We start from the raw sequence: 20,927 nt of genomic DNA, 5'->3' as shown, positions 1-20,927 counted from the left end.
TCACTCAAGTACCTACAATAATTAGGACATTAGAAAATTAAAGGTTTTTAAGCACACAATCCCTTTATTCTAATCTTTGATCCCTAATTTCGGTACATAGATAGTCCAAGTACAACACAAAGCGATCTGATTTGATTAACACGCGCTCGGACTAGGTAGCCAAAAAAAAGGTTCACTTTAACCTCTTCTTTCCACTACTAGTCGCCAACTTGGGTGCAATACAAATTGCTACTCTACTCGTTAATCTTATCATCCATTCACCAAACATACACAGAAAAAACACAGGCTGAGGTTTTGGGTTTTTGCTGCATCATCTTCTTCTTCTTCCCCAAAACAAAGCAACCAACAATGGCGCTACTACAGCAAGTATGGTCTATCCCAATTGCACGTGCCTCGATCCACTCACGTGCTTTTGCCCTCACAATCTCCTCTCGTTCATTTACTGTTGTTGCTTCTGCTTCTCCTCCTCCTCCTACTATTACAACTACTACTGCAACTAGTATTAATACGACGCCGTCTAACCTTTCAAAAGCACCGCCTGCCCGTGCGTCACTTTCTGACCCCCGTGTTCTCCTCGGCATGTCTGAGCTAGAACTTCAACAACTTGCCCTTGATTTTGGCCAGGTAATTTTTTTTTAAAAAAAAAATTAAATAAATCTTGTTTATACCCATGACTTATTTTTGATTTTTAATGATTTTTGATGTTTAATTGATGGAATTTTGTGGGAATTCAGCAAGGTTATAGAGGGAAGCAGCTTCATCATTTGATTTATAAGAGGAAAATCAAAGAAATCGATGAATTTGTTCAATGTAAGCCCTTGATATTTTTTAATTTTAAATGTATAATTAACTGATTTCTAAAATGCTTAGAGAATTTTCAAGTAAATTATGAGAATTTATGTATTGATTAGTCACTAATTAGGGGGTTTGCTTATTTATGGGGAAAGTGCCACAGGCATTGAGGAATGAGCTGCAAGAGGCAGGATGGAAGGTGGGCCGTTCGCCGGTGCATCATATGGTCACTTCTACTGATGGCACTATTAAGGTTCAAACCCTTGAAAACCCCATTTGGGTTCATTGTTAAAATTTAAGTGTTTCTTGGTTTTGTATTGTTTTGTGTAATTCTGTTGGATTGCTCTATGTTTTTGGTTTAACTTTGAATTGATGTGTTTTGTGTACGTTATGAAGTTTGAATTCCCAATCGAAAAGCATGGATTGATGGGATAAAAGGCTGGGGGTAAGAATTAAGGCATCATTATGATTTCTACTAGTGTTGATCGGGATAGGGATTCCTATGTAGAGTGTAAATATTGCCCCTCATTTGTAAAATATATGTTGCTATAGGTTTTTGAAAAAGCTTACGTGAATTTGTAGATTGAAAGTTGCTGTACATGTTTTAATGTACACCATAATTATTGCAATATTCTCTATTATTGATTTACTTTATGAGGGTGATAGTCTTGTAGCTCTTCACTGAAGTTGCATAAGAGACTGATGAACAATTTATCAATCTGAAAAACTTTCTGCTTTTGTGATCATCAGTGTGGTAGAACTTACTCTCATTTATGCTTTTGCTAAAATGACGAGGCTATGAATGATTGCTCTTTTATTTGCCCTCAACGAATCTTTGTATTATCCCTGCAGTTACTTCTCATTTATGCTTTTGCTAAAATGATGAGGCTATGAATGATTGCTCCTTTATTTGGCCTCAAAGAATCTTTGTATTATCCCTGCAGTTACTTCTAAAGCTGGCAGATGACAGGTTGGTTGAAACAGTAGGAATACCAGTGACAGACGAGAATGGTTCAGTAAGGCTTACTGCTTGTGTTTCATCACAGGTCATTTTCTGAAACAGGCCTTAATTTCGGAAGAATCCTCTGCCTTAACTATTTGTTCATTTAAAAGTCAATTACTTTTGTTTGTCCATCTGATCTTTCTGAGTAATGCTACTCATATTTTATGCCTTTCATGTTGGTGGAGTAGGTTGGTTGCCCATTACGATGCTCGTTTTGTGCTACTGGGAAGGGTGGTTTCTCGAGAAACCTTCATAGACATGAAATTGTTGAACAGGTTTGTTCAATCTCTATTCTGTCTATTGCAAATTCGCTAGGTCTTACTTGTTATTAGTCCAAAAGCATGGAGCCAGACATATGATGTAGCGTCAAATTTCAATTGATTGAACTGAGTTCAAAGGGCAACAACTTATATCAAGAAGCAATTACATAATTCTTGTCAAGTATTTCATTTCCTCATCTATTGCCATATCATGAGTTATGCTTATGAACTTAAATGCTTCAAGAGGCCAAGAGCTTCTTTTACAATCCATTTATGCCATTTTTTTCCTTTTCTATTTCCCTATATTCTTCTTTGTACTACCTGAAATCAAGGCATTGATATTTTTATAAAAAAAATCTTTCAGGTCTTGGCTATAGAAGATATATTTAAGCATCGCGTCACAAATGTTGTTTTCATGGGCATGGGGGAGCCTATGATGAACTTGAAATCTGTTGTTGAAGCGCACCGATGTCTGAACAAGGTACCATTTGTTTATTGGAAGATTAGCACAAAAAAAAAACTTTTTCAATACATTAGCATATGCCTCAACTACCCAGCTCTCTAAGTTGTTAAACTGCAAGAGAGTATGTGCATCTCCAGAGACTGAATCTGAGTGTTACTAGATGACCTGAACTTGGCCTGCCATGTCTTGCTGATCATGGTTTGTGGCTTTATTTTATTTTATTTATTTTGGTAGCATCACTGATTCACTGCTGAGGTTAATCAATTTCCTTCAGTAACTTAACCTAGTTGCATTTTAAGTTTCGAAAAACAAGAACATCAGGTTCTCTGTCCAAATCGAAAATCTGGAATTCTTTGTCCATTTCTCTTATGACAGAAGAAGAATGGAGCATTGATGAAACTTCTTAAATTGAATAGTCTGCCGCCATTTTTTTTTTTAAGATGCAAGCTCAATGGGAACAATTACCCTACGTTTGACACAGATAATAAACATGAGTTTTATGTTCTTTCATTTTTTTTTCCCCGCGTATTATATATTCTCTTTGACTCAATTGGCTTGGCATGCTAGTTATTTCTTTTACGCTCATTTAAAGTGGCCATCTGCCCATCTCTTATTTCAGGACATTCAAATTGGGCAAAGAATGATCACGATATCAACTGTAGGGGTTCCTAACACAATGAAGAGACTGGCTACATACAAGCTTCAATCCACATTAGCTGTCAGGTGCATCACTCTGAGAATGTCTACTAGTATTTTTCTTTGGAACTACGTGTAATTATTTTGGTCTAATAAGCTGCACAGATATGTAGCTTACTTGTTTATCTACCCTGTGCTTAGTGGTCTTATGTGTACTGGAAGTCTTAATGCGTTTCCCTTAGTGTGGTTAAGCTGTTTTGTGATGCTAATATCAAATATCAACAACAATAACCACCTAGTATGGATCTCGTTATAGTGATTTGAATCCCCAAACGTCCTGGACAGTGTTTAGGTGGCCCAAAGACTTCATTGTGGTTCATTATAGGACTTGTATATTGGATGTCTTAATAATTCTCCTGGATCTGACTTCTGGTCTTCACTTAGGCTAGTCTGTCAATTTGTCAACACTGTAATTTTGTGATCCAGGATACTTCTTAGTTATTCCTTGGAAAGGTCTCACAGTTCTGCTTTATAGTCTTTTGGCCCTTCATGTTATATTTTTTAGGTCATGGGGTGTTATATGTGCTTCAGATAGATATTGTAGACCCTGAGCAGTATAGAGAAGCTAGCCTGAAATATGTCACCACCAGTATCTTAAGTAAACGTTTGATATGTTGTCTAATAGCCAATAGGCCTTTTGACCAATCTGTCTTTGCATTGGGAGGCTTGATAGATAGCATCGTAGCAACATTAAACCAGTGATGCATCATGATGAAATGAGCTTTCGTCTCTTCATTTGATGTAAATTTATTAGTATATTCCCTCGTTCATTGTTGGGATTTGGGAAGGTGGAAGAATATCTGCAGGAGGTTTTTGCTGTAGACAGATGGATGGCTTCCCGGGACGTGTGGGGTCCATGGGAAGCACCCCCGACCCCTTTCCTTTTCGGTCTGGAAAAGTTAAAATTGTCCAAAATTCAAGGCAATATAAATACACAAAATCAGACCATTTTTGAAGGTTTTAGATCCAATGTCGATTTTTTTTAGGATGTTAGGGGATAAATCTTGGGATCATATAATGTTGTTTGGAACTGTATATGACCACTAGTCGGGCATATTAAGGCTTGTGATGGCCTAGAGTTAATTAAGGGAGAAGTGTATGTAAACGGCTAAATTGACCGTTTAAAGGCAAAGTGGATGATTACAACTACCCAAATGGCCTCTTGAGATGTTGTGGGATCCATGGGAAGCACGTAGACCTTTTTCGTTTTCGGGTCCGACAAAAGTAAAAAATTGTCCAAAACTAAAGCAATTTTAATGCGTAAGGAGACCCTTGTGGTCATATAAGTTGGTTTAGAACCATAACAAGCCTACCAATAGGTTCCAACCACCCAAATGAACTTTATTTTAGCATGGCTTACTTGGGACTTAAAAAAGGAATGAAGTAGCATTTTTTGGATCTATATGTGAAAAATTAAGTCATGTACCAAGATCCTGTACTTCGTTTGCTATGCACGTCTTGGTAAACTGCTTGTTGCTACCAAACACCATGTAGTCTCCCAATTCCAGCAACAGATTTACCTATTTGTAGCTTGCCATGTTAGAGTTTTGGGGTAGTAAGACTTTCGTCTTTTGAACTTTCAATTGTCATCTTCCACTTCTATTTGTTCTGGGACATGTATCATTTCCTTCCCCTTGTCTCTCTTTTGTATGTATTACTGAATAGTAGTACAATGATTTCTTGGGGTTGGAGATATCCAGAAAAAGCTGTTCTTTTTAGTAATGAATATGGAGGAAATTGGACTAGTGACTATACTTTTTTTGGATGGAGAGAGTAAAATTCTTATCCATCTTTTCCATCCCACAATAATACTATTTGTTTGTATTCTTTTGTCACTGCTTTGCAAACTGTTCTATTATTGCTTTTACCTCTTATGTTGTACTTCACTATATATCACATTCCTAGAATGTGTTTGATATTGAGTTGTTTTTCCCCCAATAATTTTGATTGCTTAGGTTTTGGCATATCTAGATATTCCTACATCTCATCATTAGTATATTCACACCTGATGCTCTAGTGGTGATGGTTTTAACTAATTAGTGATTACTAAACAGCTATACTCTGTAACTTGTGCTTCAGCTTACATGCACCGAATCAGAAGCTTAGAGAAACAATCGTCCCAAGTGCTAAAGCTTACCCTCTGGAAGCATTGATGCAAGATTGCAGGGATTACTTCCTTGAAACTAATCGAAGAGTGTCTTTTGAATACACTCTTTTAGGTACTATGCTCAACTAATTGTGCCATTAGAGTTTGGTTGTAGTGCAAAAAGTTCACTAGCCAATGTCTTTTTCAGCTGGAGTAAATGACTCAGTAGAGCATGCAAAAGAGCTTGCTGAGCTACTACATCAATGGGGACGTGGTCATCATGTGAACCTGATACCTTTCAATCCAATTGAGGGCTCCGAGTATAAGAGGCCCTACAGAAAGGCGGTATGTTTGGTTTTTTTTTTTTTTGTAATGTTGAATTCTTGCTTCTAAGTCTCTTGGAAATCCCTAGCTTAATTAATCCCTAGCTCAATTTTATCACAAGCTGGCTATTAGATTGGACTAACTTAGGCATTAGCATAAGAAATGAATTTCTATTCACTGATGGGGTGAGGGAGGGAAGGGATAATAGATCCATCTCTGAGATAGGAAATGAATATATAATCTCAGGGACATTCTTGACATTCCTGACATATAGGGGCATTCTGGGGTTTTCCAAATCCTGATTATATAGGGATAAGTTTTAGAAGAAATTCCTGAGTTTGGATGATTTTTCCCAATTGCCCATCTCCAAGATCAAATTCCATGACTTTGAGGGTTAGGACTCTTTGGAAGGGTTGGGGAGAAGAGGATCATAGGACTGTAGGAGGCAGCAAGATTTTTCCTTGTACATCAATATTGACTGGAATGCACAAATGTTTTATAACTACTACAGGTGATTGCCTTTTCTGCTGTTCTGGAATCTCGGAAGATAACTACAAGTGTACGTCAAACAAGGGGACTCGATGCTAGTGCAGCTTGTGGACAACTGAGAAATGAGTTTCAAAAGACACCTTTGGTTGAAGACGCTGATGCTGCTGGTGCTGAGATGCAACAGTCTCAAGAAGTCGCCCTTGCTAGTTGATGGCATCCATCAGATTTTTTGTCACTTTTGCTATAATGAGGATATGAAGGAAGCTTGCATAAGCTGGTGCCAGACAAATAACTTCGTGCATTTCAACTTCATCTTTGGTGAAAGATAAAGGGGACTGAGGTCAAGATTATAGATGATAATATTGAGTTATTGACAAGAAGAAACTATTCCTCGTCGCTGCCTAGTTACAACAGCCTACTGCTTATAATTATGGGTTATGATTCTCAACAAAAGCTGGGATTTATGAAGATGCGTACAGTTTTGTAATATCAACTCGAATTGCATAGCTTAAAGAGAACCTTGTTGAATCAACATTCATAGATGCTTTTATTTCTTTTTAATTTTTAGAATCAACCTATTGTTATAATTGTTTTTATTATTACATAGCATAATGAAATTTCATAGTGAAATTATTGAAACACTTTTGCAATACGAAAGGTTGACTGATATTATCTTTAATTGACAATATATGTAAATTATAAAAAGTTAATATTCGGTGAAACATTGAAATAATTCCTATATGACGACTATGTTTGATCTTATGTACTCTTTTTGTTTCGTAATAATCGCAACCCTTTTCTTTTTCATCCGTTTTGTTGTAAGGTTTTGATGATGGTGAACAAATGATGATTATCTAACTAATATGTGTATTGAAATGTGCATGAACAAGTCAGGAAGCATGAAGGTGGTTGAGTACAGATTAGATCATTATCGAAGAAGGTTCCCTACATACAATGTATGGATCGTGCTTGAGTTCCTTAGGGGAACATAAAGAGAAGAAGTCTAAACGTACAAACGTATTGTTAGACTTTACATGCAGTTCCTAAGAAGAATGAGAAGATGTTCTTTGCAAGGAATAAGCAGCAGTTCCTGAGGGGGAACTAGAAAAGAGAAGTTCCTTCACGGGAGCAGAAGCTTCAGAGTAGAAGTTTCATCATAGAAGAGAAGTTCCTTTGGAGGAACAGAAGTGTCGGAATAGATGCTTCACCAGAGAAGAGAAGTTCCTTGACAGGCATCGGAGTAGAAGCTTCATCAGAGAAACATGAAGACAGAAAAATAGGAGTATATTTTTCTAGGAATCATGTAAGTATGTTGGACAAAAGAAATTGTCTGGAACAAGCCTAAGGAACTACATTGGAACTTGAGTCAGTAAGGAACTTAGTGTTGATGACGGGTCAGTTCCTTACTAGTCAGTCTAGAATTCGTTTATAGAAGGAACACGAGTTTGCACAGCACTAGAAGTCAGTTTTCCACGTTAAATAGTCATTGCATTATGTTTGCCTACTTTATAGGAAGTTGGTTTTGACTTGGTATTAATATTTATTAATAGATTTTATTTTATAAAAGATAAGTTTTAAAAATAAAATCTGATTTTCTCTTAGTAAAAAAAGATAACTTATTTTCCTAGATTCTAGGGATTTAGTTTTCACATAAACTAATTTCTAAAATGATTTTATTTTTATAAAACAAAGTTTTATAAATAAAATCTGATTTTATTGGAGTCAAAGTCGTGGGAAAAAGATTTTCAAATTGGTTACCTTAAAAGTAGGAGTTTAGTTGAGTTTTTGTTTGTTAAGGAACAAAATGAATCTGGTCTATATGTGAAGTTAAATTAATGAACGAGTTTGTTATTTTAACTTATCTTCTTAAAGAAGTCAGTTATAAACTCCTATCTTTAAGCACAAGGACTTGGTGCCCAAGGAACTTGTGGCTGGTATTTGCAAAACGTGCTGAGTGTTTTCCTAAGAAAAAGGAAGTTATTGGGCAAGTCGTGTAACAACTAATTGATCCATTATTGTTGTTTATGATCAGATTAGTTTTCTATTCGTGGGCCTAAAGATTCGGACCACTCCTGATCATAAGGAACATGGGCAATTAGTGGGTTTTCTAAATCTTCTATAAATAGAACGTTTTTAATTCTTTCCAAACTGTCTGGCTTAAGTGAGTCATTCCATAATGGAGTTTGTCCCAAGTGGTAGAGCAGTAGAAAAGAAATATATTTTCTCTCCACGTTGGTGAGCCAGTTCCTCCAGGTTCCAAGTTCCTTACACATCTCAAAGTGTCCAACATATTAGTTTTATACATTATATCTTTTATATGTATTTGAGAGTTGTTTAAGGGTTTGAGTGAACTCTTGTAATGGGGAATTTATAAGGGTTGAGTGAACTCTTGTATTAGGGTGAGAACTTGAGTGAGTTCGTTGTATGTAGAGAAAGCTTTGAGTGAAGCTTGAGAGAAAGAGAAAGAGTAAGGCTTTGAGTGAAGTCTTGAGTGAGAAGAGAGGTCTTTGAGGGAAGATTTCGAGCAGCAACTATTAGAGGGAATAGTTGTTGGGGATATAAGTTCGTTGAGGAACTCGGTAGAGGCTCTAGTTCCTCATAGGTTGTAACAGAGTCGTTGGCCTATTTTAGTGGAATGTTTTGAGTCAAAATCCCTTGGGGTCGAGGTTTTTCACTTCCTATTTGGCCTAGGAAGTTTTCCTCGTAAAATCTCTCTTGCACTATTTCTCTATTGCGTTAAGTTTCTTTTAATTCCGCAAAAAGTGACTAGCAAGCTCCATACTACAATTCACCCCCCCTCTTGTAGTATTTCATCTAAATAACACGTTTCATAATAATTGCAACACTTTCTTGTTTGATAAGAACCCACACTAGTATTTTATTCCCGTATTTCTTTCTCTTACCAACTACACATAGAGTATCTCTAACGTTAGAGTTAAGCTAAAATACGGTCCTTAAACTTTGGTATTTGTAGCATTTTAGTCCCTTAACTTTCAAATGAAGCAAAATGGTCCCTCAATCACCAATGACTCACTTTTCGGTACAAATCATCTGACTAAGCATAGTTTAGGGACTTTGGTGCACATGTGGCAATAAATTTAATGATTTTAAATGCAAAGTTTAAGGACCTTTAGTTGATAAGTTGACATTTATTAAATTAAAAATGAAAGTTTAGGGACTTATAGGGTGAGGTGGCTAATGTAATTATTATAAGCCAAAGTTTAGAGACCTTAAAGGGACACATGATGCTCCTATACAAGAGTGATTATAAGTTTTAACCCCTAAGTGTAATTTAGTTCAATTAAACTAATTTCATTCAACTAAACCAATTTAATTTTAGTAAAAATTATTTACTTTTTAAAAATATATAAGTGAGATAATTTACGCATGAATGTATGGTCGTCGCCATTTACTTCAGTTAAACACATTTAGTTAATAATCTAAGGAAATTATTATTTTTTCCTAGAAATTAACACAAGAAAAAAGAAGAAAAAAAGGAAAACCCTTAAAATTGTCTTACATAAAACCCAAAAAAAAAAAAATGAAAATCATTTAGAACACAAAACAAATAGAAAAAAAAAACCTTGAAATTGACACACAAAAACCCAAAAAATTGAAAACCTTTTAGAACATAAACTTGTGAAAAAATAAATTGTCAATTAATGAGAAAAGTGGGGTGGTATTATTTTTATTCTAGTTTCATAAATTTATTTAGTTTTATATTACAAATTTGGCTTTGTCTTACTCACTCACTTCGAAAACACATTATATTTTTTGGTTTTATTTATTTTTATTTAAATTTATGTTAGTGTGTGAAATATATAAGGGGTTAATTAGGAGTTAGGATTTGAGGATGTGTGGTTAATGAGTTTAGGTGAGATATATTGTATAAAATTTGATAACGGAAAAATGGTAGGAAGTAAAGGAATGATAAAAAAAAATATAAAATATATCATGATTATCAAATTTTATTAGCAATTTTTATTCTTGCCAACTCACTTTATAAATAATTTGGTTAAAAAAACTCACTTTATGAATTCCTAAGCTTTTGTTTATATATATATATATATTTATAAAAAAAAAATTATTTTGTTTGTATTTAATTTAATTAATTGTCTATGATCTAACAACTCCCTAAACTTTTGCTTGAAAAAAATAAGTATAGTCCTTAAACTTTGCTGACTCATCGCTGGAAGTCCTTGAACTTTGGCTTAGTTGGCATTGACATCCCTAAACTTTGCTGACTAAGAAGTTCCTCCACCAGAAATGGTGAGGCAAGGGTGGTTGAGGGACCTTTTTGCCTCATTTCAAAGATAAGGGACCAAATGTGATACTAATAGCAAAGTTGAGGGACCGTATTTTAGCTTAACTCATAACATTAAGCTAATTGTTAAATTAGCTTGTCATGCCACATGACCTACATATGACTTCAAGCTCACCTTCTTCGCAACAATTTAAAATGACAATTAGATTAAAAGCTTTTGTAGCATGACAAGCTAATTTCCATTGGAGTTGTTCTTAATCTCTAATTTTTTATCTAGTAATTTTCTCTCTTATTTACAATTAAATATATCCACACTAAATATGCTTTGTACTATTATAAAATTCACCTTTTGGTCCCCACCTTAAAATTCTCCTAAAGTTTGGTGTTCACCCCGTAGTACTGCGATTCTTAAGAAACAGAGGGAGTATACAATTACTCGTATATAGCATAAACATTGGTCCAAATGACGCACGTGAAGAATGCAAAAGTTAAATAAAAAAGAGAAATTCGACTTAGGACCTGTTTTATTTAGCTTAATTTCAGTTTAGTTCAATTACTAATTTCTTTCTCTTATAAACAATTCAGCTCATATATGTAGTTTAGGTGTTTCCGGTCCACAAGAAAAAAGGAAAGAAGAAACCTGCACCGGTCCACGGTTCGCAACCGTACATAAGTTTAGGCATCGTCATTTAAAAAGAAAGTACCAAGCTTAGGCTTTTTGAGTTTCAAGGGTTTTCTCTCTCTTTCGGGAGCTCGTGTTTCAATTCTCTCTCTTTTTTCTTTCTCTCTCCTCTTCATCCATCTTTCTCTATCAATCCAATTTCTGGTAATCTTCTTATTATTAATCCATCCTCTGTTTTTTTTTTTTTTTTTTTTTTTCTTTCAATTTTATTTGTTATTTAATTCGTCGGCGATGAAACCCTAATCTGCGATTTTTTTTGTTTTGTTTTGTTTTGTTTTGTTGCTATATTGATTTTGATTCTGGGAAAGTTTCATGTTTTTGTTTGTCTTCGGTGAAATAATTTGCGTAGGAATTGGTAGATTTTGTGCTTTTGAGATTGTTTATCTGTGGAATTCTTTTTTTTTTTTTTACTCGAATATCATCTAGAAATTAGGGTTGATGAATTTTAATTTTTTTGTCAAACGATTAGAGGCGAAGATGTTAAACGCTTTCCGTACTTGAGTGTTGTATGAAATAGGTGATGTTTTTGATTTGTTATACAGTATAAAAGATTGGAACTTTACCTGCGATTCATTTGTTTAATTTACCAGCTTCCTTTTGAATTGAATATGTTATAGAAAATTGTTTTGTTTTGTTTATTGTATAGCTATTTCCAATATTTCTCCACGTTTGTTTTGCTATTTATATGAAGGGGTATTGTACTACTATTGAATTTAAGTTATTGTATGAGCCTGGGAACTTGTTTTGATTTCGTGATTTGTTTTAAATCACTTATGAATTAGCCTTGGTGTATATATGTAAGGTTCTATCTAGAAGTGTTGTCCCTGTTTTTGTTGTGGTGTTATTTAGGTATTTTAAGCACTTTGTTTATTGTCTGCTATCGATGTAGTTCTTGCTTTTTCGAAAGTAACTAATGATTTGTTTGTCTCGTAGCCCACATCATGAGGAGGTACAGCCCTGGTTATTACAGTCCCCCACGAAGGGGTTATAGTAGCCGAGGAAGAAGCCCTCCGAGAGGTGGATATAGCCCCCCGAGACGGGGTTACAGTCCTCCAAGAAGAGGACATGGTGGTTATGGAAGACGCAAGGAGCCAAATCATGGAAGCTTGTTGGTTCGTAACATTCCATTAGACTGCAGGTAACCGTATATGATGTTTTTCACTACACTGTTTTATGCTTGTTAATTTTATTTTTTAGGAATATATTTTTTTAACACTGCAAATAATAACCGAAAGTCGTGTTATTGTAGACCTGAAGAACTTCGAGTTCCTTTTGAAAGATTTGGGCTTGTCCGTGACGTCTATATCCCAAAGGATTATTATACAGGGTGAGATGTTTTTGCTTTCTTTTGCTGTGTGCTTTAATTTCCAGGAATCGTAGGTCTTGACATGTCATTTTCTTATTCTTCGTCGATCAACCATCTTTGTACATTAATTGATACATTATATTAGTTGCATTATTAATTGTGCTGTGCATCTCCACCCATCCTTGGCACTATCAGTCTCTATCCCTAGTATGGGAATAGCATAATCTTTGTTTGTTCAATAACCTGGAACTAATAAATGAAATAGTTGGAACTACATTTTTTGGGATGAGGGTAGTGGCAATATGCCAATATAAGGATGCTTGCGAAATTTCTTTGGATAGTGCGTATGCAAAGTGACATTCTTCAAATTTTGTCAAACATATCTCTTTGATTGTCAATAAGTTGTTTTCTGAACTGGTTTGTCAGGGGGTGTATTGGTTTGAAGTTAAACAAGCCCAAGCCCCACTTTTGATCAAGATCCACTGTATATGATTGCTTAACATTTTGCCTGCCAAGATTTTAGAAGTAATGTTATAAAGAAGAATCTACCTATATGAAGATAAAGTATGTGATGATTATCAATGAAAGCTTGAGTTGAAGAAAGATGATTGATTCTTGATGAAATGAAGACAAGATGGCAAGGTTTTTAGTTTCATCCAGGGTTGAAGAGTTTCATTTATTTGCACGTGATTCATTTAAATACGCGCATTTGAGGAATTTCAAGTCCCATCCTTTTGAAGTTGCCATTCACATTTTTTGAGTGCAAATGGAAAGGTCAGTACCATAGTAGTGGATTCTGTATTGCATTTTGTGTAAGGCTGGTTTGGGCTTCTTGTTAAGGACGAGCTTTGGTAAATCAAGAAAGAGGTATATGTATTGACATTATGGTCTTGCATCACTCACTGTTTGTTTGCACATTTCGGTCTTTGTTTGTTATGCATTGAGTGTTTTGTGAACTCTGTTTATGAATTGCCATACAGGGAACCTCGTGGCTTTGCCTTTGTGCAGTTTGTGGACTCTTATGATGCTTCAGAGGCTCAATATCACATGAATGGGCAGATTTTTGCTGGACGAGAGATCAGCGTAGTTGTTGCTTCAGAGTCGAGAAAAAGGCCTGAGGACATGCGCCGGAAAACCAGGCAGAGGTAGGCATGCATATCTGTTTTGACCTCAAGACTATTTGTGATTGAATGCTTGATGGGAGCCTGGGTAGTAGTGAGATATTTATTTGATGATTGTTTTTATTTTTGGTATCTTGTGCAGAAGTGGTGGTCCACGATATGGTGGACGAAGATCACCTGGTTACAGTAAGTATTGGTCTATGCTTATGAATTTTGTCGTTGATGTTATCTAAGGAAGCATATTTCTTGCCTTGGGGTCTTGTTTATGTTTATGATTTTTTCATTAATCGTGGGACTGGAAATTTAATATTATTGCAGTTTTGTGCGTATGGTTTATCATACTATAATGTGCAGTTGGTCCATATTTGTGGCCTTTTCTGATGCTCATATTCTGTTTAGTTGCTAAGTTGCCTTAATTATTTGATATAGCTCTGGAATAAATAGCTCTATTTCTAAATGATACTCGTAGTAAAAAACCAAGTTATACTCCTATTTGATCTGGTTTTTGATGCCAAACCATAGATTTTATTTACTTTATCATTTACGATCAATGTTTGATTAGGGTATATCTATGTTGTTGTCAGGACGCTCTCGTTCACGATCAGTTTCCCGCTCACGCTCGCCTCGCTTTCGCTCTGGTTCTGGCTCTAAAGGAGTTCATCACTCAAGGTGTATTTTAAATGCTGTTTAAATCTACAAGTTTCTAATATGCATATGCATGAGGGTGCATTATAATGCTAATGTGTTGTTTTCAGGTCCTATTCCCCCTCTCCCAGAAGACGTGAGGAGTACTCAGCCTCTCCTAGTAGGAGGCCTGTTGATCGCTCGAGATCACCAAGGGATTCACCACGTGGTGGAGATGCCCGTAAATCATTTTCCCCTGATCATGAAGATCGTAATGAAACTGCTGTTGGGTATGCAAAAAGTTGTGTTTATTTTTTGAGTTTCTATTATGATACTGTCATTTGTTAATTAAGGTTTTACCGCATTCATACTGAGTTATTGGTTATCTTCATTCCAGGAAAGTTAAATATGAAGCTGAGGAAGAACGAGGCCGCAGAGATTCTCCAAGGCGTGTTTCTAGATCACCATCTGGCTCAAGATCTCGATCTGCAGATGCGTCACCAGCCCCTAGTAGATGAGCAGTGGATGATGTGATTCTAGTTTGAATCAGCTTGGGCTATAATCTGCTGAAACATTTTATAAACTGCTTGTTCTTTTAGTTTAAATGTCATGTGAACTGGGATCTTATAATCTGTGATTATGCTGTGACTCGTTCAGACTTTTGGATCTTAATCTAGTACTTCGTACTTCATGTCCTTGCCAAGGCTTCTGTCATGGATGCTTTTGTTATCAGTATGGATTATACATTTTATGTTATCTGATTGTTTAAAAATGATTTTTGGAATCCTTCTTCGAATCATTAGAATGTTATTATTTTTGGATAATATTATAGAAATATTCCCAACAATGAATTATGGAGTAATTCAAATTGATAGAGTATATAAACTGATGGGGACTTAAACTAGTACTCCGTATATTCCAACTATACTCTCATCACAAATAATCCCGACTATATGATTCACCGTAACTATACTCTCAATATAAACTTAAGAAAATGAGGATCAACAATGCTGCTCGGCAAATTTCCCTACAAATAGGTTATTATTTGATTATGCATGGAAATCCATTTACTACAAGATCCAATTGATTCAATAATCAACATTTACATATTACAGTATTACTATTACCAAGCTTTTATTTGGACAGTAAAAAGTTGAACAAAGTTGTCCAACATGCAACAAAATCCAAAATTGAATAAATTGTAAACAAAGAAAATATTATTCCTTGCAATTATACTAATTATATATTCCTAATCTTCCAAATTACAGTGAAAGAACATTGACTAACTTGTGCTATTATTAACTTGTGCTATTATCTTCCAATTTTTAATCCAAACAAAGGAGTAATTAACATTGTTCCTAAAAAAATAAAAAATAAAAAATAAAAAATAAAAAAGTTCACATAAAAATAATTAATTTTACTTGTGCTGCTTAATCATTTTTTCCCCACAATTATGCAGACGTTGTAGTTGCCACAAAGCTCGTTGAATTTTATCCAATGATCATTATGTGAGACAAGAGTTGTTAGCGGTCAAAGTATAGCTGGTTTGACATACATTAAAGCCGCCATGGTTCTATTTTTATAAACGGAAGTATAAAAAACTCAATCAATTAATTAACTAATAATCAGGAAATGTCATAAGAATTTTCGCATGACTTGACTTTCTAACATTCTAGGACATTGAAGTTTACCATATCTTCGAGAAAACATCCTCAAGTAGGATGTAATCTACCGTTAAGGTTTTTAAACCCTATATAATGTTTCACACAATGTTATTTATCTGTAATGACAAAACATACTTCGTATTTCTTCTGTCTTTGAAAGTTTAACTTCTATATTTTTTTGCATATAAAGTAATTTGCAGCGTGTATGTTATCTTTAAATATAGTAATTGTAAAAATTAAAAAAGTTAAAATTGAAGGAATTTATAGTATAACGAATATAACTAGATTTCACATGTAAGAAAAAATATTAACTTTTTATTATTATATAAATCATAAATTGTACTCGGTTTTTGGTTGACATTATTTGATTTTGATCGCTTGAATAATAAATGAGTCAATTTTTGATGAGTAGAGGTAGTATGAAGTATGTAAATTTATAAATATTTCATCCATCTAAAAATAAGTCTTGTTTAGTTCAACTAATTTTTACTTATTTCAGAAAATATATGTTCAAATCAGATCTGATGAGAAAAAATAAGTTCAGATCATATCATTGTTTTATTTGCAATTTTTTATCGCTAAATATCTTTAATTTCGTAATGAAAAAAGACGAAGATTACATATTAATAAAACATATATTATTACGAATCTAACAAGACTCCAATTTATACATTTTTTCCGTATAGGTTATGGTATATTTAAGGTTAAAGTTTGGTCAATTCAGACAATCAAATCAGATTGGACCATGCCAGACCAGTTCAGACCCAATCAAATAAGTTCAAATAAGCAAAAATAAAGTGAAGTAAACAAGTCCTTACTCCTTAGTTGACACATTATCTCACATGTTACATGTAAGTTGTAACAGTACTTAGTATTCGATGATCACCTTGTTTTATAGACTAGGTGATTAACGGATATGAGAAATTTAGACAAACTTATTGGATAATGGATACACATATAGTATCTTCCTAGAATTCTAGGTACAAATACAACTACTAGCACATCAATGTAAGATATAAGAGTAATCAAAAGTGGCGTACTGTTTAATTACATTAACCCCTAAAAAATAGTTAAATAACACAAGTTTCCCTTTAATAATTTATTATGAAATTCCCTCCAAAAAAAAAAAAAAAAAATAAAATAAAATAAAATAGTGAAATAGCCTAATGTATCAAAGTTTGACCTGACCTATTCTGTAATACATTATTTTCTCCGTCAACTTATCACAAAAACGAGTAACGACTCCGGCTTTATTCCACCTTATATAAGTACTTCTCCACAAATAAACTTCATCTATCATTTTCCAAACCTTAATTATTTCATTAAAACTAACTTCGCACAAAATAATAACTTTTTAATTAAATTCATCAGAAAATTATTTACTTCAAAAAGAAGAGAAAAAGAAAAAATATAATTTGGAAGAAATGACTGGGGGATTGCTTGAGGTTTTAGTGGTTGCAGCTTCTGGTCTTCCCAACGTTGATTTTCTAAGTATGTCTTGTTTTTATTCCTTATTTTTCTCTAATTTATTTTTATGATTTATTTCGGTTTTAGTTTTGCTAATTTTACATCACTATTATTTCACATGTTGTATAAGTTCATGCATGCTTGATATGATTTGGTAAATTCGTCCTGCAAATTTGAGTATTTTAAAATTAATTACAAAAGAAATTACCATTAATTTGGAAGGGCATTGGAGAAATTTGGGTAGAAGTTCCACAAAGTAACTTAGAGGTTGATTATGTTTTAAAGATTGGTTTTGATCTCGAGTATAGTTGCACGTATTGATTAAATCTCGTTTACATCGTTACTTTTTACGGTTGTTACAACTCACAACTCTTTATAAACCAATAGTGCTGATTAATAAATTATGATAATTACAGTTGTTGCTTTGTTAAATTCCTGTAGTAATTCTCTAATTCATACTCCCCTAAACTAGGCTTATAAAAAACGGAGGAAATATTATTTGTAACACCCAGTGAAAAATAATGCTATTCAAATTTCAAATTCAAAAAAAGTTGGTTTTTGAACCAAAATTGTCGTTTTATGCTTTAATAATCCTGGAAATCATGTACACCAGTAATTTATGGCAGATTGGCAGCTATGCATGTAAGAGTTGTTTCATACTTTGACTCCAGTCAGTTTCAAATTGTAACAAGTCGAGTCAACATTTAGTTTATGCCATGTGTTTAATGTATTTACATTAATTTAAAAACGAAGGGAGTAGATAATATAGATATTAAGTACAAATAACCTAAACATATGGTGTAGTAATTTATTGAATCGGTTTTTTGTGGAGGACTAAACTAAATAATCACTTTTGGTTCATATAGTCGACCCTACTCATGAGATTAAGGCTTTGATTAATTGAGTTTGTTGAGAGGGACAAATGTGTGCCATTGGATTTCGATTATTGTCTGTATGATAGCTAAATCACCCATAAGAAACTTTGAGTCAAGCTTAATTGTCCTTTGATAATTAGATGGCTTATTATAAATTGAGTCATGCATGCCACAACTTCGAAGTATACGTGGGACTTTTGATGGTTTCAAGCTGATTTATTCTCTTAATTACATCGATTCGTTCAAGTTTTCTAAGCACTTCAAAGTTGTTAACGGTTTTATTTTTATTATTTGTTAGCAGATAAAATTGATCCCTATGTCGTGGTTAAGTACAAAGGCCAAGAGCGAAAGACCAAAATTGCAAGAGGTTTGTATTTTTATCTTTGTACTTGCATTATTACCTTTTTGTTATTCCACTTGATTACTATTTTAACTTGCATAGTTGCTTTAAGAACGAACTCGATCACAAAAGCTAGTCAGCTTAGCATTAATACTATGTTTGTCTGGATTTAGTTGTCATGTTGCTAGTTGAAAACCTTAATTTCGGACAAGAAAAGTTGAGCTGAGATGTAGGTCATCTCAGACTGTAAGATCAAAGTTTGATTAACCCCTTTTTGTTATGAGCTTGGTTAGGTTTTAGACATAACGAAAATTGAAACTTACTTAACCATGTACATATTGTCGACTGCAGGACAAGGCGGTAATCCAGAATGGCACCAAAAGTTGACATTCAGGGCAGAGTACCCTGGCTCAGGAAGTGATTACAACATCAATCTGAAGATCATGGACCACGACACCTTCTCTTCTGATGATTACATTGGTGAAACGACGTATGTTCTTTTTACTTCTATATCAATTCTTATTGATGAAAATTAATCAATTTATCACTTCAGAAAGCCTTGAATTTAGATCATTACTAGTTCAACAATTGGCTTTGGCATTGACTAGGATGAAAATAATAGTCTTGTTGTTTGCTCCGGTAATGTGACAAGTAAGTCTAGATTGAAGTTGTTCAATGATCAATTGGTATGCTAAAAGAAATCTATTATAGATACACAATTTTGTGCGTGATGCACAGCAGAATGAATATAGCTTCACTATATCTGAAGACATATATATTAAGTTTGGAGTTGTGATTGATTAGGTGGTTGGCTGATTGAATAATTGGTGTTTTATAACAGGATTCATGTGGAAGATCTCCTAGCTTTAGGAATGGAGAATGGCTCTTATGAAATGAATCCGACAAAGTTCAGAGTGATCGGAAGTAATGATAAGTACTGTGGTGAGATCAAAGTTGGTGCTAAATTCACCAAGGTACAATTTCGCTCTTTTTTCTTAGATGTTAAGGAAAATATTCTTTTAGTTTGCATGATTATGCTTGAATAGTTGAAAAGTACATGTTTATAACATGCATAATCACTTCCAAAAACTAAGTTTTGGTACCTGATCTAAGTTTCAAAACTTTAGTACAATGAAGTAGTAATTCTAAAGATAATCTAAAATACTTAAGAAACTATAAGAGCAAAGGTAGGATTGTAGAAATGCTAAACTTTTAACACCAAATTGACTAATGAGTAGTGACTTTGTCGTAGATTTCCAACTTACTCGTTATACCATTTTGGCACTTAACCTTTTTGTATAGATTGCAAGAATGATCTCAATCGGTATATCTAAATTGTGTGTTCATATTGGATTTTGTAGGCATCAGATTACGACGATGATGAAGAGTTTGGAGGATGGAAGAGTAGCTACGGTGATGACTCTGATGAGTAATTAACTTCTTTTTTAATCAATCATAATTGAGTTGGACTTCAATCAATATCAGTTATTGTAAATATTTGTACTCTGTAGTCGAATCGATTTGGAAGTTTTCACCTTCTAGTGTTCTAGTTTTAACGTTGAATCGGTTTGGAAGTCTTCACCTTAGAGTTTTCTGGTGCTTTGAGTTGATCTCAGAAGACTTGGGACAACTAATTTTGTAATTTAGTTCAAATCTTAGAATCTATTCAATTAATATCTTTATTCAGAAAAAAAAAAAAAAAAAATCAACAAAATGTATTAATCTTGTAGGGATCCAATTGTACTTTTCATCTAAATTGCGTTGATTGTACAGAGTATTAATTGTGATATACAAGTATTCGTACTTCGTATTTATTTATTATTGAGAAAATTGATCGGTTTTCTTTTTTTCCAACATATTACTACTTCACTTAATGATACATGCAACAAAGTTAAGTATTCACATCTTTTTGCATTTTCCTTTACAGTGTTGTATTGATTGTTTTGTAATCTCCAATTTATGCTCCTAGAAAGTATTAAAAAAAATGTATGCATATGAAGTATGGAGTACTAATTTGTATTGATGATTCAAACGCCATGCAAAAAAAAAAAAAACAAAAAAAACAAACAAACAACCAACACAAACAAAAAAAAAACTTTGAAGAAATTTAGGTCGAAGTAATGCATTAATCTATAGGAGTATTCAAAGCAGGATATCTAAAAACTTGGTTAATTTAAGTGAAATTTAGTCATTATCAAATAGAATTAAATTTATTTATGATACTAAAATTAATTTATTAAGAATTTAATCAGTAAGCCTTCTTAGCTCAGTGGTAGAGCGCGTGGCTTTTAACCACGTGGTCGTGGGTTCGATCCCCACAGACGGCGTTTTTAAATTTTGCAATGTAAGATATATACAAATTTAATTATATATATTAAACTTGGCTAAGTTATTACTAAGCCTTCTTAGCTCAGTGGTAGAGCGCGTGGCTTTTAACCACGTGGTCGTGGGTTCGATCCCCACAGACGGCG

General features: G+C 33.9%; 3 protein-coding genes and 2 non-coding genes across 6 annotated transcripts; all 5 read left to right on the top strand.

Annotated features, from left to right (window-relative positions):
* The first annotated feature begins 242 nt into the window (after nucleotides 1–242).
* LOC145592755 (uncharacterized) lies at nucleotides 243–6,792 on the top strand. Its single transcript, XM_081649260.1, has 10 exons — nucleotides 243–624; nucleotides 735–810; nucleotides 948–1,045; nucleotides 1,737–1,838; nucleotides 1,984–2,070; nucleotides 2,420–2,536; nucleotides 3,138–3,241; nucleotides 5,294–5,433; nucleotides 5,509–5,645; nucleotides 6,136–6,792. The coding sequence occupies exons 1-10, from the start codon at nucleotides 349–351 to the stop codon at nucleotides 6,322–6,324; spliced, it is 1,326 nt and encodes a 441-aa protein (XP_081505386.1). The 5' UTR covers nucleotides 243–348; the 3' UTR covers nucleotides 6,325–6,792.
* A 4,271-nt stretch (nucleotides 6,793–11,063) lies between these two features.
* LOC145591221 (serine/arginine-rich SC35-like splicing factor SCL30A) lies at nucleotides 11,064–14,896 on the top strand. The gene is made up of 8 exons (XM_081647625.1): nucleotides 11,064–11,203; nucleotides 11,993–12,197; nucleotides 12,309–12,386; nucleotides 13,346–13,510; nucleotides 13,629–13,672; nucleotides 14,071–14,155; nucleotides 14,242–14,400; nucleotides 14,508–14,896. Exons 2-8 carry the CDS (start codon nucleotides 12,001–12,003, stop codon nucleotides 14,626–14,628), a joined length of 849 nt encoding a protein of 282 aa, XP_081503751.1. The 5' UTR covers nucleotides 11,064–11,203; nucleotides 11,993–12,000; the 3' UTR covers nucleotides 14,629–14,896.
* A 2,183-nt stretch (nucleotides 14,897–17,079) lies between these two features.
* On the top strand, nucleotides 17,080–20,019 carry LOC145592753 (16 kDa phloem protein 1-like). Of its 2 annotated transcripts, none has more exons than XM_081649259.1 (5): nucleotides 17,080–17,265; nucleotides 18,418–18,483; nucleotides 18,808–18,946; nucleotides 19,298–19,430; nucleotides 19,818–20,019. In XM_081649259.1, exons 1-5 carry the CDS (start codon nucleotides 17,199–17,201, stop codon nucleotides 19,887–19,889), a joined length of 477 nt encoding a protein of 158 aa, XP_081505385.1. In that variant the 5' UTR covers nucleotides 17,080–17,198; the 3' UTR covers nucleotides 19,890–20,019. The 2 variants fall into 2 exon arrangements, with proteins under 2 accessions (XP_081505385.1, XP_081505384.1); XM_081649258.1 differs by having other exon boundaries at nucleotides 18,415–18,483.
* Nucleotides 20,020–20,711: 692 nt separating this feature from the next.
* On the top strand, nucleotides 20,712–20,783 carry TRNAK-UUU (transfer RNA lysine (anticodon UUU)). Its single transcript has one exon. It is a non-coding gene; the product is annotated as a tRNA-Lys (tRNA).
* A 72-nt stretch (nucleotides 20,784–20,855) lies between these two features.
* TRNAK-UUU (transfer RNA lysine (anticodon UUU)) lies at nucleotides 20,856–20,927 on the top strand. Its single transcript has one exon. It is a non-coding gene; the product is annotated as a tRNA-Lys (tRNA).

Source organism: Chenopodium album, chromosome 18 (assembly GCF_948465745.1).
Source record: "Chenopodium album chromosome 18, dcCheAlbu1.1, whole genome shotgun sequence".
In the NCBI taxonomy this organism is placed as follows: domain Eukaryota; kingdom Viridiplantae; phylum Streptophyta; class Magnoliopsida; order Caryophyllales; family Amaranthaceae; genus Chenopodium; species Chenopodium album.
Note: the sequence above shows the minus strand (reverse complement) of the source record. Positions and strands in the feature narration are given on the sequence as shown.